Source organism: Spinacia oleracea, chromosome 6 (genome assembly GCF_020520425.1).
Source record: "Spinacia oleracea cultivar Varoflay chromosome 6, BTI_SOV_V1, whole genome shotgun sequence".
NCBI classification, from domain to species: Eukaryota; Viridiplantae; Streptophyta; class Magnoliopsida; order Caryophyllales; family Amaranthaceae; genus Spinacia; species Spinacia oleracea.
Genome location: NC_079492.1, coordinates 3884809 through 3911798, shown reverse-complemented (window position 1 = coordinate 3911798; position 26990 = coordinate 3884809). Strand labels below are relative to the sequence as shown.

Genomic DNA, 26990 nt, shown 5'->3' with positions numbered 1-26990 from the left:
TTTAATGAGTTGTTACTATATGATTTTCTTCTTTCACGTAATGGCCAGAGGAAATTGATTTGCCTAACTTTCAAACTACTTTTAGCCAACTTTTTTGTGATAGGGTAGGCCTAGATGAAACGTACTTTTGTCTCGTCATATGGTAAAACGGTAATTGATTTTCGTCCCATCGTGTAGAATAATGAAACTCGTTTTATTTTGGTCGAGAAAAAAAGTTGATCGATTAGTATATGGATATTGTATGATTTTTCTCGGGCAAAATTCTACGCCAACGGTGGTTGCTGGTGAAATGTGGTGGCTTAATTTATTTGTATCTAGTGCACTTATTGTTTATTTTATACTGTTTTCTCCGTCTCATTGCACTTACCTCATTTTATCCCTCCTCTTTTCACATACTATATTTCAATATTGTTGTTTTATTTAATTTTTTTTGGTCTAAAAGATAAAAATATATTAATAAAAAGTACAATAACATTAATTGTCTAACATGCAATCTGATCGAATTGAAATGTTTCTTAATACCTTGTTTATTTGAACAATATGAAAAGTTCTGAGAATTATAAAAGAAGTTATCAAGAATTAGTCTTTCAGTAAGGTTGATGGTATTCTTGGTTTACCTTTCCGCGTCTTTAATAGGGATTATTTTTGTGTATTTATCTAAAAGGATACTTGATAATCTCCATAAAGGAAGTTGAACTAGAGAATGTAGGGTGTTACAAAGATGTTATCTATGATTTATGGTGGAAACATGAACCTGAGTTTGCGTAAAGCTTTGAGGATCTTACCAAGGTAATTTACCGAGAATTAGTCTGTCTATCAGGTTGATGGTATCGATGAATGTTGTGAAATTCGAAAAGGATTATGAATGATTGAGGAATACAATGGAGTTGAGAGTAGAGAATCGACAAAATGACATGTCTATAGGACCAGGTAGTCTGAACTGAGTTTTCTATGAGCTAGATTGTTTCTAATAAAGGCACACTTGATGGCTTAGCGTTATCTGCAAAATACGAGATTCATTGATTTAAAATATTAAGGATAAGTAATGAAGTCGTATGTCTAACGATATATTTCTAGCCACGTGATTGGAATGGAACCCCTGCAACGAACATAGTCGACGAAGTTATTCAACGTAGAAGAAAAGATCGGGGTTCGAAATCAAAACGTATCGAATAAAGAAAGTCAACGACAAGATTCCTGCAGCAAAGGAGCCAATAGCAAATGGAAACGAAATATTATTCGCCTAAAAACGATATGATTTACGAATCACGATGTTGTATGAATAAGGTTAATTAATGATGAAAATTTCGGAAGCGATATGCGCTAATTGAGTCTCAAACTAAGATGTGTTACCATCACTAGTATATGAATATTATGCTTATGTTAATTGTGCACGTTTCAATTAAGAATTATTTCTTTACGATATGCTTTATGGATTATGTTTACGCTGGCATGATTGTGTTGTTAATAACTAATGTTTATACATGGAAGCCGTCTCCAATGGAAGTTCTCCCGAGCTCAGAGTACGAGATTATTATTATAATAAATAACTTTTACAACTATTTGAGTATTGCAATTGATAGATAAATATTTATTTTCATTATATATACATATATTTTCAGAATTATAATTTTGCATTAAAAACTACTACTTTTGGTGGAAAATATTTTCAAACAGGATCTCGCAAAGTAAAATAGGAGCCTAGTCTATGCTAACAAGTTTGCCCCTTTTATGTTCTTTGCTCCTCGATCCTATTATATGAAATCAAGTGGAGATACGAAAGACGATGGCGAAATGTAATTGGCCTTAATGACGATTAAGGATTAATATATAATTTTGCCCCTTTTGCATTCTTTACTCTTCGATTCTAGGTCTCGAGTTGAAGCGGAGTCCTAAAAGATGATGGCGGAATGAAGGCTAGACATTGTCGGGATTGAAATAAAATTTTGAGATATTGGTTTTAAAATAAAACATCATACTTTTATTCGAGCGTTTTCAATTTTCAACAAACATTTTATAAATCTAATTTTCAAGTTTCGAGGACGAAACTTTTTCTAAGGGGGTAAGAATGTAATACCCCGAATTTTTAAAACTCGATTAATTATGCTTAATTATTTTTATTTAGCTTAAAATCGTTTTAAAGCCTTAATTTGAACTTTATTTTAATTAACGAAGTTTTATTTCGCTTGAATTTTTAATATTGCTACACGATTTATTTTTTTCACTTTATAATTTAATTTTCATATTTACGAGCTTAACGAACTTTTTAAATTTTAATTATTTTCGGATTTCTAAATTTATTTTATTCGGAAACTAAAGTAATTATTTAACGTTCTTATTTTTATTCGGAAACTAAATTTATTTTTCGTTAACGATATTTTTTTTTATAAACAATTAATTTAGCTAAACATTTCTATTTTTAGCAGTTTCTTAAAATAGCAACTAAAATCTAAAATTTTACCTATTCTAAAAATTATGAAAATGCTCATGCACACTCAAAGCCAAAATACACAACTCTCTTCTACTCCTCTTTCACGTGTCAACCAAGTCAATGAGCAGAAAATTTTCTTACTTTCTTGACTCCTCTTTCTCCCTAATTCAGTCCAAGTTCATTTCCTTGGGCTCCAAGTACTACAGCTTCTTCTTCAATCTACATGTCTTCAAAAACCAGAAAATTGAGATGGAATTTCAACAACAAAAAAAAACAAAATACAATTTCAATCATCCCTCCCATTCTCTTCTCTGTCGAACCACCACCACCCTCAGTGGCTGCTGCCACTGAAACCACCACCAGCAACCACGTCCCAGAACCACCACCACGCCTCACCCTACCTCCCCTGCTCTCTCTCCTCGGACGAACTCCCCTGCCTCCCCTATTTCTTTTTCTTTTCCCTGCTCGCAACACCATCCACGCCGCACCACCACCTCCAGCCACACTCACCCTCTCTCCGACCAACCCCGACCACAAATCCCGACAAGCCGCCGCCCAGAACTAGCCGGAAACCCCTCAAACTCCCCCTGTTTTCCCCTGCTCACGCGACCACTTCCCCCCCCCTTCGCTGTTTCACCGCCGCGAGCCACCTTCCACCGTCGCCTTTGGCGCGTTTCTGCTCGGCTGCGCCGCCCGAACACAGCCACCCCAGCGTCCCGTTCTCTCCTTCCTTTCCTCCTCCTTCGTGCCCTGCTGCTGCTTCCTCTCTCCTTTTTTTTCTTTTTCTCTCGACATTCAGGAAGCCAGGAAATCAATTCCTGACTTTTGAATTCTTTCCCTATTAAACCCAAAATAAAAGTGTTGGGCCCAATTCTAACATTTGGGTTTTTGGTAAGCTCAATTCTTATCTCTATTTCCAGATTTATAAATTTACCCTTCATGTTTTTCTAAATAAATTTGTTAAAGTATTTCAATATATGTTTATATAAATAATTACTAATAAAATTGTTTATTATTTTAGGTAGGAAAATATACTTTATTATCGGTTTTACTAAAAATAAGTTACTAACCATGTTTATTAAAAATGGAATTTAAATGATATTTTGTGTAAATCAATTTATGAAATATAAATATATATTTTGATTGGTATTTCGATTAATAATATTTTCATTAAATTATGAAATTATGTTTTTATTAAAATTCGTTACTTATAAATGAATTCTTATAAAACTTATTATTCATAAAATGGTGAGTTACTAACTTAATAATTTAATATTTTGAAAGAAATTAGACTCGGGGCTCAGGACGAACGAACCAAGGAAAAAGGCCTAGCAATCATGGAATTGAGGTAACGGCTATTGCTAGTACCCGCAATCCCCTTATAAATGTATTATGAAATTATGACGTTATGATTGAATTTATGAATTAAATGTTTTGATGTGTTTTATGGATTGTGGGAATGAATTATGATTTGTTTGAATTATTCGTTATAATATGATTTGATTGAGTTTTCTCATAAAATGATGTTCTTATGATGCCACGAATGAAAAGATGTTTTATGGATCCCAGGATCCAAATGATGCTTTATGATCTACAAAGAGTTATGTTGTTTCAACTGAAATACAAGCCAAGGCTTGGTAAAAATACATAAAACATGATAAATGAAAGTGAAAGACCTGGTTTGTCTGGCGGTATATAAACTACCATCTTCCTATCTACCGGTCATGCATGCACCACGGACACCTGTCCACCCATGGATTACGAGCCCAGGCTCCCATGGTTTATGAGCCCAGGCTCAGGGCCCAGGCCCCATGTTACGATGAGCCCAGGCTCTTATGGGCCCAGGCCCAGTGGAGAATTCCTTCACGGTTCGTACTTGCCGACAACTAGCATGTTAAATTGCAAAGTTTATAAATGAATTAAATATGATGTTTTATTAAATGTTTTACTTATTTCTATTCTCCCTGTGTTATTAAATAAAATGAGTTGAAATGAATTTACGTTGCTAGGGTAGTCGTTACTGAGTCTTCGGCTCACCGTTTTGTTTTCCGTTTTAGGTACTGCGGGGAACGATGGACACGAGTAGTGGCGAGGAACTTCACTATTATATTATTCACCTAGTTTATGCTTAATGTTTTAATAGTTTAATTAAAGACTTTTAGTAATTTATGTACTTATATTTTGGGAATATAAAGGATTATTATATTAGATTTGAGGTTTTTATGGCTTATGTATGATGTTGCCTTGTAACTTCCAAAAGAGAATTACGGCAGGTAATGTCCCGACCAAATTAGGTTAATTCCGCTGCTAATTATGCCTTAATAAGTGATTTAGAGGTCGGGGCGTTACAGTTTGGTATCAGAGCAAAGGTTCTGGACCATAAGTGCTAAACCTTACGGGTTTTTGCGCATAGTAGAATTCAATAGGCTTTAAGCAAAGAGTTTTAAGGAATAAGTTAAAAAGAATATGTTAAAATCAAGTCAAGTTAAAATGAAATGAGTGTGAGCGTAGGAACGCACGAGATAAAAGGGATTCATTTCTTATGTTATTGATGTTTTCTTGATTGAATATGTTATGCGAAATATCGATTATCGAACTTACCAACGATGCCACGAACGAAGCTCACATCAAAGCGCAACATTCACAATGACGTCTCCCACAATGATGTTTCCTATGATGATCTCTATGACGACCAACCTATAGAAGACCCCAAGGAGATGATGGAACGATTAAGAAACTGCACGTACGTTGTCAACTGAATTAGTCAAAGATTCTCGGCAAACGAAAGTTACTAATGAGCACGGAAAAGCGTCACTATTTAAGAAGTTTTCACCTTCGAATCCACCAATCTATGATCGCAAGCCAATTCGATGGAATTTAAAAGACTAGATCAATCATATGGATCAACTACTCGAAACTTTCGACATACTCTAACGAATGGAAGCGAATATCGTGCGAAAAACGAATACTTGTTATTTATGTCAAGGAAAAGATTATTTCGTTAAAGATTGTCCTAAACCATCTCCAATGAATATCGGAACATTAACCTCGACCAATCATTAACGAAACAACAATAATGCTAAATCCATCACGCCCGTCAACATACGTAAGAAATTACATGATAAAGGACAAAGGTGACGCCAACACTGATATTATTTTGATTTAGCTCTCTCTCGCTTTAGAGTCGAACTTCCCTTGATTTTATGTTTACCGTCACATGTCATGTTATGAGTTTTCTACCCTAGATAGACTAGGCAAAGTCTAAGCATTTCCTTGGAAGAAGTTAAGTTAAGCATAGTGCGAACTCAAAGATTTTGTTGATAGTTTTGAGGATTTTGATGGTTGTGAAATCTTTAAGGATAATATAAACGTTAGGAGTACCAAACGAGCATAAGGCTGTGGTTGATCACTAATTATGTTAAGATTATTCTAATTTTTAAAGTGTTAAAGTTATGAACAAAAGTGATTCTTGGGTTACCTTTCCGATGAATATTTTGATGTTTATAAGTACTAAAGTCTGTTATCTAGAAGATGATTGAGTAAGGAAGCTAAGAAGTTATACAGAAAAGTTATGAACCCAACATGAGTTATGATAAGAGACCCAGTTGAGTTGAGCCATGAATAAGATCTTGCGGATTTTACCAAAGTAAGCTATCAAGAATTAGTTTGTCGATAAGGTTTAATGATAGGGTACCGAAAGAACATAAGTTTGTGTTTTGAGTGGCGAGTCACCGATTAAATCAAGGATTATTCAAGGTTTAAAGCATGCGAGTAGAATTGATTTTTGAGTTACTATTCCGCACTCTTTATAATGATTGCTCTATGGTTGTAAGTATCTAAGTGTATTTTCAGATATGTGAAGGAAGCTAAGCTAGAATTTTAAAGTTATGTAAGAATATTATGCGAAACCAAACATGATTGAGGTTACACATGAAGTTCTGAGAATTATAAAAGAAGTTATCAAGAATTAGTCTTTCAGTAAGGTTGATGGTATTCTTGGTTTACCTTTCCGCGTCTTTAATAGGGATTATTTTTGTGTATTTATCTAAAAGGATACTTGATAATCTCCATAAAGGAAGTTGAACTAGAGAATGTAGGGTGTTACAAAGATGTTATCTATGATTTATGGTGGAAACATGAACCTGAGTTTGCGTAAAGCTTTGAGGATCTTACCAAGGTAATTTACCGAGAATTAGTCTGTCTATCAGGTTGATGGTATCGATGAATGTTGTGAAATTCGAAAAGGATTATGAATGATTGAGGAATACAATGGAGTTGAGAGTAGAGAATCGACAAAATGACATGTCTATAGGACCAGGTAGTCTGAACTGAGTTTTCTATGAGCTAGATTGTTTCTAATAAAGGCACACTTGATGGCTTAGCGTTATCTGCAAAATACGAGATTCATTGATTTAAAATATTAAGGATAAGTAATGAAGTCGTATGTCTAACGATATATTTCTAGCCACGTGATTGGAATGGAACCCCTGCAACGAACATAGTCGACGAAGTTATTCAACGTAGAAGAAAAGATCGGGGTTCGAAATCAAAACGTATCGAATAAAGAAAGTCAACGACAAGATTCCTGCAGCAAAGGAGCCAATAGCAAATGGAAACGAAATATTATTCGCCTAAAAACGATATGATTTACGAATCACGATGTTGTATGAATAAGGTTAATTAATGATGAAAATTTCGGAAGCGATATGCGCTAATTGAGTCTCAAACTAAGATGTGTTACCATCACTAGTATATGAATATTATGCTTATGTTAATTGTGCACGTTTCAATTAAGAATTATTTCTTTACGATATGCTTTATGGATTATGTTTACGCTGGCATGATTGTGTTGTTAATAACTAATGTTTATACATGGAAGCCGTCTCCAATGGAAGTTCTCCCGAGCTCAGAGTACGAGATTATTATTATAATAAATAACTTTTACAACTATTTGAGTATTGCAATTGATAGATAAATATTTATTTTCATTATATATACATATATTTTCAGAATTATAATTTTGCATTAAAAACTACTACTTTTGGTGGAAAATATTTTCAAACAGGATCTCGCAAAGTAAAATAGGAGCCTAGTCTATGCTAACAAGTTTGCCCCTTTTATGTTCTTTGCTCCTCGATCCTATTATATGAAATCAAGTGGAGATACGAAAGACGATGGCGAAATGTAATTGGCCTTAATGACGATTAAGGATTAATATATAATTTTGCCCCTTTTGCATTCTTTACTCTTCGATTCTAGGTCTCGAGTTGAAGCGGAGTCCTAAAAGATGATGGCGGAATGAAGGCTAGACATTGTCGGGATTGAAATAAAATTTTGAGATATTGGTTTTAAAATAAAACATCATACTTTTATTCGAGCGTTTTCAATTTTCAACAAACATTTTATAAATCTAATTTTCAAGTTTCGAGGACGAAACTTTTTCTAAGGGGGTAAGAATGTAATACCCCGAATTTTTAAAACTCGATTAATTATGCTTAATTATTTTTATTTAGCTTAAAATCGTTTTAAAGCCTTAATTTGAACTTTATTTTAATTAACGAAGTTTTATTTCGCTTGAATTTTTAATATTGCTACACGATTTATTTTTTTCACTTTATAATTTAATTTTCATATTTACGAGCTTAACGAACTTTTTAAATTTTAATTATTTTCGGATTTCTAAATTTATTTTATTCGGAAACTAAAGTAATTATTTAACGTTCTTATTTTTATTCGGAAACTAAATTTATTTTTCGTTAACGATATTTTTTTTTATAAACAATTAATTTAGCTAAACATTTCTATTTTTAGCAGTTTCTTAAAATAGCAACTAAAATCTAAAATTTTACCTATTCTAAAAATTATGAAAATGCTCATGCACACTCAAAGCCAAAATACACAACTCTCTTCTACTCCTCTTTCACGTGTCAACCAAGTCAATGAGCAGAAAATTTTCTTACTTTCTTGACTCCTCTTTCTCCCTAATTCAGTCCAAGTTCATTTCCTTGGGCTCCAAGTACTACAGCTTCTTCTTCAATCTACATGTCTTCAAAAACCAGAAAATTGAGATGGAATTTCAACAACAAAAAAAAACAAAATACAATTTCAATCATCCCTCCCATTCTCTTCTCTGTCGAACCACCACCACCCTCAGTGGCTGCTGCCACTGAAACCACCACCAGCAACCACGTCCCAGAACCACCACCACGCCTCACCCTACCTCCCCTGCTCTCTCTCCTCGGACGAACTCCCCTGCCTCCCCTATTTCTTTTTCTTTTCCCTGCTCGCAACACCATCCACGCCGCACCACCACCTCCAGCCACACTCACCCTCTCTCTGACCAACCCCGACCACAAATCCCGACAAGCCGCCGCTCAGAACTAGCCGGAAACCCCTCAAACTCCCCCTGTTTTCCCCTGCTCACGCGACCACTTTCCCCCCCCCCTTCGCTGTTTCACCGCCGCGAGCCACCTTCCACCGTCGCCTTTGGCGCGTTTCTGCTCGGCTGCGCCGCCCGAACACAGCCACCCCAGCGTCCCGTTCTCTCCTTCCTTTCCTCCTCCTTCGTGCCCTGCTGCTGCTTCCTCTCTCCTTTTTTTTCTTTTTCTCTCGACATTCAGGAAGCCAGGAAATCAATTCCTGACTTTTGAATTCTTTCCCTATTAAACCCAAAATAAAAGTGTTGGGCCCAATTCTAACATTTGGGTTTTTGGTAAGCTCAATTCTTATCTCTATTTCCAGATTTATAAATTTACCCTTCATGTTTTTCTAAATAAATTTGTTAAAGTATTTCAATATATGTTTATATAAATAATTACTAATAAAATTGTTTATTATTTTAGGTAGGAAAATATACTTTATTATCGGTTTTACTAAAAATAAGTTACTAACCATGTTTATTAAAAATGGAATTTAAATGATATTTTGTGTAAATCAATTTATGAAATATAAATATATATTTTGATTGGTATTTCGATTAATAATATTTTCATTAAATTATGAAATTATGTTTTTATTAAAATTCGTTACTTATAAATGAATTCTTATAAAACTTATTATTCATAAAATGGTGAGTTACTAACTTAATAATTTAATATTTTGAAAGAAATTAGACTCGGGGCTCAGGACGAACGAACCAAGGAAAAAGGCCTAGCAATCATGGAATTGAGGTAACGGCTATTGCTAGTACCCGCAATCCCCTTATAAATGTATTATGAAATTATGACGTTATGATTGAATTTATGAATTAAATGTTTTGATGTGTTTTATGGATTGTGGGAATGAATTATGATTTGTTTGAATTATTCGTTATAATATGATTTGATTGAGTTTTCTCATAAAATGATGTTCTTATGATGCCACGAATGAAAAGATGTTTTATGGATCCCAGGATCCAAATGATGCTTTATGATCTACAAAGAGTTATGTTGTTTCAACTGAAATACAAGCCAAGGCTTGGTAAAAATACATAAAACATGATAAATGAAAGTGAAAGACCTGGTTTGTCTGGCGGTATATAAACTACCATCTTCCTATCTACCGGTCATGCATGCACCACGGACACCTGTCCACCCATGGATTACGAGCCCAGGCTCCCATGGTTTATGAGCCCAGGCTCAGGGCCCAGGCCCCATGTTACGATGAGCCCAGGCTCTTATGGGCCCAGGCCCAGTGGAGAATTCCTTCACGGTTCGTACTTGCCGACAACTAGCATGTTAAATTGCAAAGTTTATAAATGAATTAAATATGATGTTTTATTAAATGTTTTACTTATTTCTATTCTCCCTGTGTTATTAAATAAAATGAGTTGAAATGAATTTACGTTGCTAGGGTAGTCGTTACTGAGTCTTCGGCTCACCGTTTTGTTTTCCGTTTTAGGTACTGCGGGGAACGATGGACACGAGTAGTGGCGAGGAACTTCACTATTATATTATTCACCTAGTTTATGCTTAATGTTTTAATAGTTTAATTAAAGACTTTTAGTAATTTATGTACTTATATTTTGGGAATATAAAGGATTATTATATTAGATTTGAGGTTTTTATGGCTTATGTATGATGTTGCCTTGTAACTTCCAAAAGAGAATTACGGCAGGTAATGTCCCGACCAAATTAGGTTAATTCCGCTGCTAATTATGCCTTAATAAGTGATTTAGAGGTCGGGGCGTTACAATTAATGTGTTACGTTAAAGATTTATTACTTTAGTGCATATGCTATATATACAAAGGTTGTTTCAATGGGACATGACAAGTTCACAAGGTGAAGGAAATAGAATTCAAGAAGCTAGAAGTACAAATGGACAACGAAGCACATGTACATGTAACGAAGAGCACAAAATACCAAGGAGGAGAGTGTTTTCATATCATCTACTATTTCGTGAATTACTTGGATCAACTATGTACAGTGGCGGTTCTTCTTTATGGTATGAGACGTGGACCTGATTGACTTCTCAGGCCAAAAATTCCATTGTGTTTTTTTTAATTCCTCCCCCTTAATTTTGAATATAATTGTATGAATTTCATACTGTGTTTGCTTGATTAGATTTGCCACTGACTGTATGAAAGATTTGTGTTCTTCATTGCTTATCGAGAAGGAAATAAAGTGGTGATCGACATATAGGTGTTGGTCAAGAGAATCTTTTTTTTTCTTTTGCATTGCCCGACCTTTTGGTAAAATTGCTATCCTCCTTCGCAAGGACTGATATTTATTGCTTAATTTAATTATTATCGGGAGCTACTTTTCTTTTGCAAAAAAAAAAGAAGAACATTCTATACAAATTACAAAATTCCTAAAGAACCCTCCCTCTTGTAGTATTATTACTATGAATGATGGTGTATAGAAAAGGTGTGTTAATATTCCACTTAACTCGGCCCATTGTTTGCGTTGAAAATTAGCTTTAAAAAGGTTGATAAAGAAAAGATCAACTTGGAAGTTATCTAACAAAGTAACAAATCACAACACTCACAAGTACACACATTGCTAATTACTATGTCTCTCACTTTAATAGAGCTATCACAATCCTCCACGTGGCATCACTTTTATCTAAAACATGTTAGATGTTCTTCATGAACTTTTGAATCTAATCATGCCCCTAATAATAACCCGAACACTCAGCTCCAATAACTTAAAATCCAACGATATAATAATATGTGTAAAAATTGAGGTCTTGTGTACGATATATCATATTCATGTTCAAATTTTCTCTTTTCATTTTCTTGTGACTCATTCGCAGGATAAAGAAAAAGGAAGTAGTATTTAGTTGGACGAAATTGATGAAAGATAAAATTAGTGAAATTAAATAAGTATTATGTATGAATTAACTAGAGTTTAGGTAAATATTATTTTCAATAAACTAGATGGACTCATACCAAACAAGAAACAAGATAATTGGGACAAATCAAAATCGAGACATAATCGAGAATTTTGTAGAGCAGAAGGTGTACGCCATTTTCTAAAACAATTTTAAGTGGATTTGACTCAACGAATTGAATAATTTGAAATTAAACTAACCTAAATCACTAACCACCCAATTTCAAAACTGACTCAATCATCTTAATTGGCGCACCACAGTACCACACAATGAGTATCAACTTGTACAAGCTCGTGGCGATATAACGATAGTTTTGGGACTGCTTTATCCGATCGAGGCTTGACAAATTCCATCGTTAGTAAAAGTGCTGGCACATGAAGATAAAACATCCCAACTCTTTCCTTGGCTTCAGATGCTCAATATATAGGTTTATCCCAGCTGGATTCATATCAAGAGGTTATGACTGTGTATTTCTACAATAGTTAACAATTCTTCAGTCATGTAAGGAGAAAAACTGAATATAATAGAGAACGCAACAGATAATTCACTTTCTAACATCTACAAATTCTTCAGCTAGAATATGCACACTCGAAGAGCAAATGCTATACCCCATTAGACCAGTATTGAACATACTAGGCGTGAGCTAATTCTAACACGTATCTTTATTGGAAATTAACGAAATAAAACCGCCCTATATAACACGACAATTCTGATAAAATAAGGAAAATTTTGCCTAAATACGAAGTAACATAGTCTCGACACGATACACACATTGTTAGAAGTCCCCACAAATCATGCTCAACCGTCAATTCTATATCATACGGTAACATCCAGATTACTACTTGTATGATAAAATCACCAAACTCCTCCAATCAACGGTTCAAATTCTAAGGCCATGACTGATATTTCCACTTGAGCAAGAGAATACAATGTGTTTACTACTACTATCCAAATTTAGCCTGTCTTTTTTGTTGATTTTTTCCCTTTTGTTTTTATTATTCTTAAATACAAAATAATACTTCAATAAAAAAAATTAGTGAAAATAATTTGTTAGAAAAATTATTTTTTTGTGTTGGGAAATTCCGAATATCAATGACTGATCACTGAAAGAGTGGGAGTGTTGAATAGGATGCAGAAGGAGAAACTTCGGGAAGTGTGATTTGAAGAGAGAGAAAGAAGAAGAGATAGAAAGCTTCATCAAAGAAGAAAAGAAAAAGGAGGGAGGGAGGCATCCATGGAAGTTCCTGGTTTACAAACACAAAGACCTGTTTGGTGCAGACAAAGTTTTATTATTACTAGGCAAAATACCCATTTGAATTTCAGACCTTTTACTGGTTTACTCCCTTGTAAATCACCCACTAGATCTTTCCCAGTAAGTTTCTTTCCTTAATTTTCTTAAAATTCAATCTTTTTTTATGTTTATGTTTTGAATTTTCTTGTTATTTCAATGAATTTTTGGATTGGCATTGGAATTTATGTTTGCCCCCATTTCATATATGATTGATATACATGTAAGAGATTATTCATTTAGTGGAATTTCCATTTGATTGTCTATTTTTTTCTGTAATAATGTACTGTAGATTGTTCACAATTCAATGGTGAAAATTTGGACATTGTTGTTGTTTCTATTTGGGCGCGCATAGAGCGCCACAAAGAACAGTGATGTAGACGGGATTAGATCTCGGGTTTTGATTATTATTATAGTGTTTCTTTGTTTATCTGTTTGTTTCATTTGTAAATGCAGTGTGTTTTCTTGGGTGGTTCTAATTTCAGTGAAACTTTTGAACTGGTTTGTTTTGATAATTGTTGCTAATTATGGAGTATGTTCATATTAAAGGGGCTTTCCAACCCTTTTTATGTGGGGGGATTGGATTCTGTCTCTGGAATTGGGGTTTGTAGAAGCAATCCGTCAATAAAAATTGAAATTCTCTTTTTATCAATTCGAACAATCGATTTTTGATTGTAGATAAAACAATGTAATGTGGTATTTTTGTGGTTGAAACGATTTGCATTGATTCACTGACTTAGTATTGGTTCCTGCTACACCTTTTTTGTTCCAGTCTTATTCTAGGCAACTACAGTACTCAAGAAATGGAATTTTCCGTCCGTGTTCTGCTGCTACTGGAGGTTAGCGCGTCTTCCTTCTTTTCATTTCAGTTATATTTCAGCAATGCTTTCCTTTTGTATTCTATGGCAGTTTCTTATTTGTCTTATTATATTAACCTTCATAGATTTCTCAAAGAAGAAACAGAAAAAATGGTCAAGGTCAAAAGGCGCTACACAAAAAGGAGCTGTTCCGAAGGGTCCGGTTGGGATTAGCTTACAAAAGAGGAATAAAAAAAATGAAGAAGACAGTAGTTCTTCAGTTACATCGTCTCCTGAGCTTGATAGAACATCATCTGATGTAGGATCTAGTAGTGCTGAGAAAACCGAGATTCCGGAAGTTTCTCAAGTAAAAGAAATTGAAGATCAAAGGGAGGAGGGTGCAACTAATGGAAAAGTTGGAAGTTCATCTATGACCAAGAAAGCAGTAACTGTTGGCAGTAAAAATCTACTGAAAGAAATCGAAAGTGTTAGAGGGTTTATCGGGGAAGGGAGAAGCAGTGTGAGTGCTGTAATTGATGCAACTGGATTAGAAGCCGAGAGTCCCGAGAGTGAGGGTAATCAAGGAAATTCTACTGGAAGTACTGAAAGAATAGTTTCTGGTACTGGAACAAGTGACGAGGAGGAAAAAAAGGATAAATTGATAGAAAATAATGAAGCTTTAGATTTAGATAGAGGGGGTTCTGATATTATTGAGGAGGACATGGCTTCAGAAAATAAGCAAGGAAATGAAGATGACTACGTGGTTGAAACGAATGTGTTGGTATCAGAAAATAAGCAAGGAAATGAAGAAGATGACTACGTGGCTGAAACTAATGTGTTCGTGTCAGAAAATAATGAAATTTCTGATGCAACCCCTTACGAGAAAAAAGTGACGGATATAGTTAGTGTTCAGGAGAATGTGTCTTTGATGAGTTACCCAAGTGACGAATCTGACAAGAATGTTACTGAGACTGAAGTAGTCCTGGGAACTGAAACAATCTCTAGCAATGAGAGGGAAACCGGAGAGTTAGATAGTACAGAATCTAATGATGGGAGTGTTACTGAAACCGAGGTGTTGAGTTCAACCATTGATGAGAAGAAATCGGAGGAGGATTTGCAAAAATTGCAGTTGGAGAGGGAAGTGCTTGTACGGAAACAAGTACTTGAGGAAATGGCTGAGGATAATTTTTCCAAAGGTAACAAAGTTTTTATTTATCCGGAGATAGTAAAGCCTGATCAGGAAATAGAGCTCTTCCTTAACCGAAGTCTTTCCCCTCTGAAAAACGAACCGGATGTGATGGTTATGGGGGCGTTTAACGATTGGAGATGGAAATCATTTACAACCAGACTTCAAAAGAACCATCTAAAAGGTGATTGGTGGTCGTGTAAGATTCATGTTCCCAAGGAAGCGTACAAGATAGAGTTTATATTCTTTAATGGACAAGATGTTTATGACAATAATGACAAGAAAGATTTCCACATAATTGTGGAAGGAGGCATGGATATGGATACTTTTGAAGATTTCTTACTTGAAGAGAAACGTAGAGAACAAGATGAACTGGAAAAGATGCAAGCTGAGAGGGAGAGACAAGCAGAAGAGCAGAAGCGAAGGGAGGAAGAGAGGGCTGCTAGCGAAGCTGATCGAGCACAAGCAAAGGCTGATGTGGAGAAACGAAAAGAGAAACTGAGAGAATTGGTGAAGAATGCCGTGTCATCCTTGGAAAATGTTTGGTATTTCGAACCTCGTGAGTTTAAAGACGGTGATTTGGTTCGCTTGTATTATAACAAGAGCTCCGGTCCTCTTGCTCGTGCAAATGATGTTTGGATTCACGGGGGTCATGATAATTGGAGTTATGGACTCTCAGTTGTTGCGGGGCTAGTGAAATCTGAGGAGAAAGGTGCTGACTGGTGGTGTGCTGAAGGTATGATAATGCAAGAATTTAATTTTTCCTCGATTAGAATCACATTTTAGCGAACTTTCTACCTCTTATCTTCTTTGTGGTTTTTTTGAGGGAAGGACGAGGAGTATAGGTTAAAGTATGGGTTTTGTAGTGATGTTTGTTCAGTGGTTCCACTTAAAGAGACCCTGTACATATCTCTCTAACCGTGGCCTCTGTTAAATATTAATCTAGAAAAATCTAGAAATATGTGATTGTAAATTATAATCTAGAATAATCTTAGAAAATATCTAGGAACTGGACTAGGAAAATCTAGTAACTAAAATATCTATAATTATCCTAAGAAAAATCTAGATAAATGAGGAGAGTAGGAGAATCTAGAAACCAGAATACAACCACTATAAATATGTTGCATTTGCATAAGTTTAGAGGAGAGCAAATCAAGAGAGCTCCCACAAAAAAACATGGGTGAGGGGTAGCAATTTTGTTATATGATTGAGGTCCCATGAATTAAGAAAAATAGAAGGCATATGTTACTAATATGTCAACATGATAACTAATAAGGTGATCTATACAACTGAAATAGCAGTGGGCTGGGTTTTTGTTGCTTCTTGCCTAAATTCTTAACTAGATGTAGTCTTTTTTAATTTGATCATCTTTTCGGCTGGAGCTTTCCGAGGTTCCATCCTTGACAATAGGAGTAGGTCACATGGCTTATTAGAAGCTCACCACTAACACTTCCAATGTGGGACTTCTCAACTCATATCCACAAATCAACTTGCACCCAACAATTAGAGCTATCTGAAACTTATGAAATGACTGCATCAAAATGTGAAAAACTTTGCTGCTAATAATGCATAAATGAACATTTCGGAGCTGTGATAAGTTCTAAAGCTTGCTACGGTTTTTAAAGGATGTGTTATTGCATATTTGCATATAGCACTAGATAGAAGTGAATGGAAGATAGTCTTCGTGTATAATCGCAAGAGAAATAATCTTGGCTCATGCAACCAACCTCTCCCTTAAGTGATGGTTTGTAATAGTTGTTAAAATCGCAAAATGGGATCTTTTGCTTTTGACAATTTATAACTCTGACAGTTCTTTAGACTTTGCCTGGCATTTCCGAATGTATGCTCTAGTTTTCAATCTGATTCCAAGATTTTCGGCTCTCTCAACTTAGATATGTCAAGATGCCTGGAGCTTGTAAGATTGAAGGAGTAGAAACAGATCTTATGTTTAAGCATACAACTCCAACAACCCAGCACATGGAGCTTATCTGTAGAATTTTGTTTTCGGTTATAGCAGCTTTCTTATTCAAGTAGCAACATATTAATTCTAATCTTTTATGCCTTTATAATCTATAAAACACACAGCATTAGTCTTGTTGGGCAAAAGGTCTTGCGCGCACTAGGTGTACAATAAATTTATGGTACACCAAGATAACTTTTACCCATTTTTTTGTAACTTTAACCTAGTTTTGATTAACTTTTATATTAGTAAAAAAAACGTTGATAGATAAACATTTTAAAGAGTTAAATGATTAATTTATACATTATTAGTGATTATGAAGAAATAAGTTTTATTAAAATGAAAAAATTTATCACTAAAAAATGGATAACTTTTACATATATAAGCTTAACTTTTAAGCATTTTGAGTTAACTTTTACTGTGGTGTACAATATTTATCGTACAACCCTCGTAAATAAGACTTTGTGCTTGTTGGGTTTCTTTTGCTTATTTTCTTCGAGTGAGCATGTGGGGATTATTTTTGGTCAGTTGACAAACTGTTATGGTAGTGATCACTGATCTGTATAATGGTGAGGTTTATATTCCTTGTTTGGACTTGGACTCCGGTAAAGTAACCTAAGAGGGTGACCATTAACATCTAAGAAATTAAAGACAAGAAAAGAGTTTTTCTACTAGCAATGAACCAAAAGGATTGTTGAAGATCTATCATAATTGTTATGCTTTTGACATTCTTCTTATTACTATTTGCTGATGCTTTTGAATGCACCTTTCTATAGTTACTGTGCCTGATCAAGCAGTGGTCTTGGACTGGGTTTTTGCCGATGGGCCGCCCCAGAATGCTTCCATATACGACAACAATAAGCGCCAGGATTTCCATGCTGTTGTACCCAAGGCTGTGCCTGACGAACTCTACTGGGCTGAAGAAGAACTGCGGATATACCAGAGACTTCAGGAGGATAGGAGATTAAAAGAGGAGTCAATACGTGCCAAGGTGATCTGTTTGTAATTAAGTTTCATCATAATGGTATTTTGTTGACTGTAGCCTCGTAGAGGTGCGAGTATATTGGTACTTCCACTTGTGTTGTGTACTTCCTTCTGATCACTTCCTGAAATGCTGTAATGTGACAATAGAGATTGCACCTTTTTCTTTATGTTTGCGGTTAGGGAAAATTTAACCTACTCCAGAAACTTGGAGCATTAATTTTTGTAATGTAGATAAATGTTTTTATTCCTTGAGGATGTTGCCTAAAACAGACCTTTTATAATAAGCAATATTGGACTTGTAGAGACTCTCTCTCTTTCTCATCCCTTTTATTGTCTAGTACTTGTAACTTTTTGGACTGAATGTTACATGGCCTTGTTGACTGACATGTATATGCCATGATTACTGTGTTGTTCCTTGACACAGGCTGAGAAAACAGCTCGCATGAAGGCTGAAACTAAAGAAAGGACTTTGAAGACCTTCTTGCTGTCTCAGAGGCACATAGTTTACACTGATCCTGTGGATGTAAAAGCAGGAGAAGAAGTTACTGTGTATTACAATCCCTCTAACACTGTTCTGAACGGGAAGCCAGAAGTTTGGTTTAGAGGTTCCTTTAATCAATGGACACATCGCAGAGGCCCTTTGCTTCCTCAGAAAATGTTTCCTGCAGAGAATGGTACTCATGTCAAAACAACTGGTAAGTTTAATCAGCTTCTTAATTATGTGATTGGTTTCCATTTTCGGATGCATTTTCTTGATGTTGGTTGTGTATTTTTGCCTCCGTTTCTTTACGTGTCTAGAGAATTCATGAAGGATTTCACTGTTTTGGGAAATTTTCTAGCGATGTTTTTTTGCATCTTTTTCTTATACTTTTGCCGAGACAAGAAAGTACCTCTCATTTCAGGAAAATTTATCTGTTCTGTTGATGTGCATTGCGTGTAATCTATAATTGAATTTTCATGCTGTTCGTTTCAAATAATTACATGATGACTTGATTTAGCCACTTTCAGTCTCCATCTATCTGGTATTTCATCGATTTTAGGTTCTATCAATTTTATAACAACTATCTTCAACATGCGTGGACCTGGAATGACTGATATTTCCCCCACAGTGAACATTTCTGTTGTCTCGGTTTGCATTTTACCTCACGGGTGACCTGGGTAGGAAATTGTTTGTGTATCATTTACTCCCCATAAAGGCAATGATGATTTATTGAGTGATTTCTGTCTAATTGACATTGGTTGTAAATTTATTGTGCTATATATAAATTCATTTGCTTGTTCTGCAATTGCCTGGGGGAAGTTTTTGACCGGAAAAGCCAGTGTTGATGCTACTGGGGGAAGTAGGGCATTTTATTCGAAGGCTTATTTTTAAGCATAAAATAGTGCAACTGCTTTTGCTAATGAGACTTTAGCACTTGGGGTTTCCTAATCCAAAGTTCTCTTTGTAGTCAAGGTGCCACTGGATGCATACATGATGGATTTTGTTTTCTCTGATCGGGAAGATGGTGGAACTTTCGACAATAAAAATGGAATGGATTACCATGTACCTGTCTTTGGCGGGGTAGCCAAAGAGCCTCCTATGCATATAGTTCATATAGCTGTTGAAATGGCTCCTATTGCCAAGGTAAAATTCTTTGATGCAAATTTAGATTTGTTTACGCTTGTGTTTGAAGAAGTTATGTATCTATGTTCGGCCCATCAAGCTACCTTTGGGTTACAACAGTAGTGCTAAATAAGGTCAGCTACCCAAAGAGATTGGGCTGCTACTAGCATTTTGCAATAATCTGAAGTAAAACGCGGGTCTATATGGACAAGTAGTCATACTAGATATGAAGGAAAACAATCTACTGTAATATGAAGTATAGTATGCTATATAATCTTAAAATCCATCTGCATCACCTATTTCATCATTGATTACAATTGGAACTTGGAAGAGTAAACCATCACGTTGAACAAGTTACAGAAATTTTATATGCAGTACGATCCAAAAAGATAACAAAAGGTGTTAAACAAGTTACAGAAATATTGTATCCAGATGAGTTTACAGAAATATTGTATCCAGATGAGTTGATTAGTGTTGTGGTAGATATAAGTTCAGTTGAAATATTGTCTGTATGCTTTACTATGAATGATCACAAACAAGCATTAGCTGTCAACCTGCTCACCAAATTTTATCTAAATGGTGCATTTCCCCTCTCCTGTTAAGTCTTTTGGTGGTGTATACAATTAAGCTCGAGTTTTAGTTATCTAGAAGGAGCTTCTCTTGTTTTAATTCCATGTTCGAGACGTAAGAATTTACAATATGAAATCTTTCGCAGGTGGGTGGTCTTGGAGATGTTGTTACTAGCTTGTCTCGTGCTGTTCAAGATTTAAACCACCATGTTGATGTAGTTCTTCCAAAGTATGAATGCGTGAACCTTAACCATGTAAGCCACTTTCCTATTTGTTTTATGCTTGTTCTTACTTTCTTAATCAGACTTGCTTCATACTCCCTCCGTTCTTATTTAGTTGACACATTTCTTTTATCAAGTTTGCCAACGAAATATTTATATCATTAATAGCTCTATTTATCAATGGGTAAAAATTATAAGAAGTTGATATTATACATCTATACAATGAGACGATTATTACAAGATCCCACATGACTATAGTTTTTCACAATTGATAGTCAAAAAATTATTGTGAATAGTACCAAAAGTCAAACCGTGTCAACTGAAAAAGAACGGAGGAAGTATGTAGTTAAAAACTTCAAACATTTCCTTTAAAATTGTAGAAAAGGTTTTAATTACATTTTATATGTCCCAAACTCATGGTTTCTCTCCCTGCTTATGTATCCCGCCAAAAATGAAAAATTTGTCAGAGGGGCCTACAAAACACAACTCTCACCTCCTGAGGTCCTGCCTCTACCCCAGTCACTGCCACCACTGACTGCCTCTACCACAGTCGCTTCCACCGTCCACCACCATTTTTCCCACCCAAGCCCCGCTGCCATTGGGCCCCACCATTGTCTGCTTAGCCCTTCTTTTTTCTCTCATCCTTACTCCTTACTCAGTTCCCATGGCCTGGATGGGGCAGAAACTAACTTTAAAAAGCTAAATAGAATATTGAACCAGACAAATAGAATACGACATGTGTCTCTGTGCCAGAGCTTTTGACGGATTCTGTTAAGTGGTAGGAAAACTGTAATTATTTGGATTTACGAGTTATAAATAAAAAGGTAATTTGCAAAACTTGATTTGTAAGAGGTAGTTGAGCTCAGATTTTCTGAAGTTTTATTTTAGAAATGCTTTAGAAAAATGTGTTCCAAGTATGAGTTCGTATTGTTGGATTGGAACAGGTGAAGGACTTCCATCATGCAAAGAGCTATTCATGGGGTGGTACTGAGATAAAAGTTTGGTTTGGAAAGGTTGAAGGCCTTTCTGTCCACTTTTTGGAGCCTCTAAATGGGTAATTGCTAAACCTTTTGTGCTCTTAAACTGTTTATATCACTGCTTGAATTTCAGTAATCACAAACTGGTGATTTCAGACAACAGCCTAATGTTGGACCTGTTGTAGGTGTGGTCTGTGGACACTTGTCAAAATTGTTTGTGTTTTTCCATTTTGTACAGAGAATGCTAGGAAACTGAAAACTGGTAAACATATTTGTACTAGCCACTAGCTAATGATGACACTAAGACCAGTATCTAGGCCGTAGATTTCCTTAATGAGACCTAATTGTAACTCCTGTTGGCTACATATTTAGGTCCATGCTACAAAGTCCAAACTCAAGACATCTACAATAGCTGCTCTTACATTTGAACGGATTGAGTATTTCAAATATTTCATGGATAACCATGAATGTATTATATTTTGGAACAAGCGTCTTATTTATGGTCCTTATACAACATAACAAATCATCACATTAAGGAATGAATCCCCATATTGTTAAACTAGGGCAGCATTCTCTTTAAGTTGAATATCTGGTTTTCTCTAAGATTGCATGATCATTCATATTCTGCATGTCCAAGTGCATAGTGTTTGACTGCTTGTTATACTCTCTAGTCTACAGATGCTATTACACATGATTTAGTCATTTGCCGTTCCTGATTTCTTTCCTTGTTTTGGACAGATTATTCCGGACTGGTTCTGTCTATATTGGTAAAAATGATGGTGACAGATTTGGCTTCTTTTGCCACGCTGCGCTAGAATATCTACTCCAAAGTGGATTTCATCCTGTAAGATCCGAGTTTCAACTTATCTGAACTTTAATGGTCAAACATGGATACAAAAAATGATACTGAGTAGTAGAAAAGGTATAAAGAGAAAGTAGGGCCGAAAATAGAAATGAGCCAGGGGGTTTTATTTTCTATTTTAAGTAACACAGTTTTTTTTGGGACATCCCAAAATGGTTAACAAGAAGATTATTTTGGCTCGGATAGAGTATTAAGTCTATTAATTATGTTCTTGCAGGATATAATCCATTGCCATGATTGGTCAAGTGCTCCAGTGGCATGGCTGTACAAAGAGCATTATGGACAGTATGGTCTTACTAATGCTCGTGTTGTTTTCACTATTCATAATCTTGAGTTTGGGGCATACTTCATTGGAAGAGCAATGGCGTATGCAGACAAGGCTACAACTGTGAGTCTTACATTTGGTGGTTTAACGTGTGAGTTTAGTTGCGTCTTTATTCGCAGGTGATTAAGTATTTTTTTTATTCATGTATGTTATCAGGTTTCGAATACCTATGCAAAGGAGGTTGCTGGAAATCCGTCAATTGCTCCTCACATGTACAAATTTCACGGTATATTGAACGGGATCGATCCAGATATATGGGATCCATTCAATGATAAGTTCATCCCAGTAAGTAATTCGTTTTCATTACACTGGAGTTTTTTTTAAGGCTTAAGTGTGCTTTTATTTCGACTTTAGTTCTTAACAAGTACTTCCTCCAATGTTTACTTATTACAACACTTCTTATTTGGGAAGTTTCACAATTCTTGCTAACAATTCTATTTTTGGGAAGTTCTCACCCTATAAGTTACAAGTTTCCCCTTACGCAACCCACTTATTTATTTCATTATTTGCATTTCTTTCTCTTCTCCTGTTTAATCACAAGTTCTTTTTGTCCAAAGCATCCCTTTTACTTCTAAATTTGCTAGACTATAAATTTGCAAATATTGCAACAAATTACTGCCTCCTTTCCAGATTAGTTTTTACACTTTCCATTTTCATCCGTCTCATATTAGTTTTAACTTTACACTTATATTTTAGAAAGACCCCACAATTATTTTAACACTTATCTCTTTCCACTACCAAAAAGTAAGGGCTCAACAACAACTTATCTCCTAAAACTTTGTGTCATGATAAGTGTAAAGACTAATTTGGGATTTAGGGAGTAAGAACAAAGGAAAGTTTTTCTCGAATTTCCTTAGAAATGACGGTAATTGACAATATCTTAGCCTAGATTAGGATTGCTTATAAGCATATTTGATTAGAGTTTTTTTTCTACTGGGACAATTTATATGGCTCAAATGTCACCTCTTTTTTCTCTAGTCAATCTTCAATATTGAATCACACCTTCTTACTCTAATATATATATTTGCATGATGCACATAATATCAGGTACCTTACACATCGGAAAACGTCGTAGAAGGAAAAAGAGCAGCCAAGGAAGCCTTACAACAAAGGCTTACCATAAAGAAAGGTGATTTCCCATTAGTGGGAATAATTACTCGCTTAACCCATCAAAAAGGAATCCATCTCATCAAGCACGCCATTTGGCGTACGATAGAGCGTGGTGGACAGGTCATCCTCCTCCTATCCATCTCTGTTTTCTTTTTACTTATTATTCGCTGTTGCTTGGTTTATAGCAGTTAGACAGTTTTAGTGTTCTTCAATTGTAGGTTGGGTTAAAAGTTATCTACTCCCTCCGTCCCGGAATACTCGACCCGGTTTGACCGGCACAGAGTTTAAGGGACTTGAATTGACTTATTTAATTTAATAGGTAGTAGTTGATAGTGGGGTATTATTTTAATGTAGTTAGTGGGAGGTGGGTTAAGAGGTGGGGTTGGGGGAGAGTAGGGGTTGAATTTTTAATTATTTTTTGTATGGAGTAGGGGGTAGGTGGGTTAATAGGAGTGAAGTGAAAAATAATACAATATTGTTAGAATATTTCCATTTTTAGAAACAGGTCAAGTATTAAGGGACGGCCCGATAAGGAAAACAGGTCAAGTATTCCGCGACGGAGGGAGTACTTTTTAGTGATAAAAGTTTTCATTTTAATAACAATTATTCCATTAAAAATAATGTATAAACATGACCATTTAACTCTTTAAAATGTTTATCCATCAATTTTTTCATAATATAAAAGTTAATCAAAACATATTAAAAGTTAATCTCTGTTCTTTTACTTATTGGCTGTTGTTTGGTTCATAGCAGTTAAGACAGTTTTACTGTTCTTCAATTTCAGGTTGTGTTGCTGGGTTCTGCTCCAGACCCGCGCATACAGCAAGAATTTGTGGATGTTGCAAATCAATTGCATAATATGCATCATGACCGTGCTCGCCTTTGTTTGAATTACGACGAACCTCTTTCACACTTGGTATTTGATCATATAACTCAAATTGCACTCTCGGTCTTTTAGTCTTTTTGAATGTTGTCATAAATGTTATTTAGTAATTGAAATCACGGTGTGTGCATCTAAACTTACTATTATCATTAATCTTGCTCGTAGATATATGCAGCAGCGGATTTGATTCTTGTCCCCTCAATATTTGAACCATGTGGCCTAACCCAGCTTGTTGCTATGCGATATGGTTCAATACCAGTTGTTCGCAAAACTGGAGGTATATTCTGAATTTCTCGCATTTCATATCCATCAACATGAAGTTTTGTTCTGTTCGACTTATTTTTGACTTATTTCAGACAAAATAAGTTCAGAAAAAATTAGTTTTTTTCAGATAAAATAAGATAAAATAAGTTCAGATAAGTTAAGATAAGTTCAGTTAAATTCATACGTAGTATAATGTAACTTCTAAAATAAGTCGAATAGAACGGAGCCGAATTCGTACCAACCACATCATCATGTTTTGTAATCTTGTTACATTATTCTACTGTAATTCTTATGATTCTATGAAGAGATTTTCCTGAAGTTATTTGCTCTTATGCTTTCTTGGATTCCTGCTCAATTCAGTATCATCAGTGCAAAGTTATCTATCTGGGTTTTATACCAGTTTCAAAATTTTCATGCATGAATTATGTTGCTACTGGTGTAAAATGTCCAGTCTTTGTATGCTCGTCTTTGTCATGTTGTGCATCCACCATTACACTTCAATATGGTGAACTCTCAATATCATATATTCATATACACGTGTTTGTTGCAGGACTTTACGATACTGTATTTGACGTTGACCATGACGTAGAGAGAGCAAAAGCACAAGGTTTGGAACCAAATGGATTCAATTTTGAAGGAGCTGATTCTGCTGGTGTAGATTATGCTCTTGATAGGTGAGTACATTTTTCCATATTTACTTTTGCAGAGAATTTTACTTGAATTAAAAAAAGAAAATTTTGATGGCCCGAAAAGGAGCCACTTATTTTCAAGCTTGTGTCACTCGGAAGTCACTGGGGTTAGGTTTGTGTTTTGTCTAAGATTAGTTCTTAAGAACTTCAAGCCTATGTTAGATTGAGGTTGATCTTGGATTTTGTAAGTTTTTAGTCTAACTTACAGCGTGCAAGCATGTTCTAACCATATGTCGTCCATACTTAATTCTTGTAGTGATATCAAGAGTTCCAAGTAACATAACTTACAAACCATGAATTTGTTTCGTCTTCCTTCCCTCGAAATTTTTTGTATGTCACAATGTCAGCATATAGTGTACCTTGGTGCATGCACCATGCCAATTTGTTTTGTATGATACGAAGTATGCTTGAGAATAACTCAAGCGTAGACCTGCGTAGCTGGCTTGACTAAGTGTTGATATGTGATATGCTATGCTATGTTGGTTGGAGAGCAGGTGGTACTACCCACAACCCGTGGTTAGGTAACCACGGACTTCTGTTCTGTAAGGTTGGTCTTATATGTACGCGATGCGTGCTGTGAAATGTATGCATGTTTTTCAAGTGGACCCACGCTGCAAAATGTGAATACTTATCTTTTTATTTGGATAACTATTGAGCTAATTAGAACTTAAAATATTATTTGTAGTATGGCAAAGCTTCTGAAGTATACATTTGTCCCGCCACGCAATAATATTATTGTAAAACAGGGGCACGCAAAAGCTTTTATTTAATTTGTGATGAATGAAACTTTGTATAACTATAGTGTTAAAAGGATGCTTATTACTTCCTGATGGAAAATTTTCAGGGCAATATCATCATGGTATGACGCGAAGGAATGGTTTAACACATTGCGCAAGCGTGTGATGGAACAAGACTGGTCTTGGAATCGGCCAGCACTAGAGTATATGGAACTTTATCACGCAGCACGCAAGGACTGAGCGAGGACTTTGGGCTCGGGCTCAGGTTCAGGCTTTGGGTTTAGGGAAAAAGGGGTGGGTTTAGGACACATATAGACCCTCTACAGATTGTACAGGTTTTCAGTTATATTTTGCTTATAGTAAAAGTACTCAGCATTGCTTCGTAGAAGTATCAGTAGTCAATAATAATAATTATAATATAATAATGTGAAGTTAGCAGAGTGCTAGGATACCCTTTACTCCTTTAGCATAGCAATAGCATATGGAACGGTAAATTATATACGTAGCTATTTTACTGTTTTGTCATATACTCATGAATAAAATGATTCATTCTTTTGTTAGAAACTAGCTTAATTAGTTAATGTTTTGAGGTCGCAAATGATTTTCTGCACCATGTTCCCAGAAGAAGATGGTTTAAATTAGAATAACACATCTCATTTTCATTCATAAACCATAAAAAAAGGCTAAAAAACTCAAGTACGTACCCTCGCAGAGTACTTGATGTGTATCAGATCCTTCAATCCCCCCATCATAACTGAGGCCGCAATAAAGAATATTGCTGATAAGAAGTCGCT

General features: G+C 35.4%; 1 protein-coding gene across 1 annotated transcript; it reads left to right on the top strand.

Moving 5' to 3' along the window:
- The first annotated feature begins 12605 nt into the window (after window positions 1-12605).
- Window positions 12606-26760, top strand: LOC110777319 (starch synthase 3, chloroplastic/amyloplastic). Its single transcript, XM_021981924.2, has 16 exons — window positions 12606-13113; window positions 13802-13868; window positions 13973-15748; window positions 17749-17963; window positions 18381-18651; window positions 19405-19580; window positions 20275-20382; window positions 21294-21403; window positions 22065-22170; window positions 22406-22576; window positions 22670-22798; window positions 23561-23743; window positions 24408-24539; window positions 24672-24783; window positions 25321-25444; window positions 26304-26760. Exons 1-16 carry the CDS (start codon window positions 12976-12978, stop codon window positions 26434-26436), a joined length of 3951 nt encoding a protein of 1316 aa, XP_021837616.1. The 5' UTR covers window positions 12606-12975; the 3' UTR covers window positions 26437-26760.
- The last annotated feature ends 230 nt before the right edge of the window (window positions 26761-26990 follow it).

What these genes read in the sequence shown, in the direction of transcription:
- LOC110777319 (XM_021981924.2), top strand. Translation starts at nt 12,976, where the DNA reads ATGGAAGTTCCTGGTTTACAAACACAAAGACCTGTTTGGTGCAGACAA. An exon ending in TGACTGGTGGTGTGCTGAAG is followed by an intron (nt 15,749 to 17,748) that starts GTATGATAATGC and finishes ACCTTTCTATAG; the next exon opens with TTACTGTGCCTGATCAAGCA. An exon ending in ATGCAGACAAGGCTACAACT is followed by an intron (nt 22,577 to 22,669) that starts GTGAGTCTTACA and finishes GTATGTTATCAG; the next exon opens with GTTTCGAATACCTATGCAAA.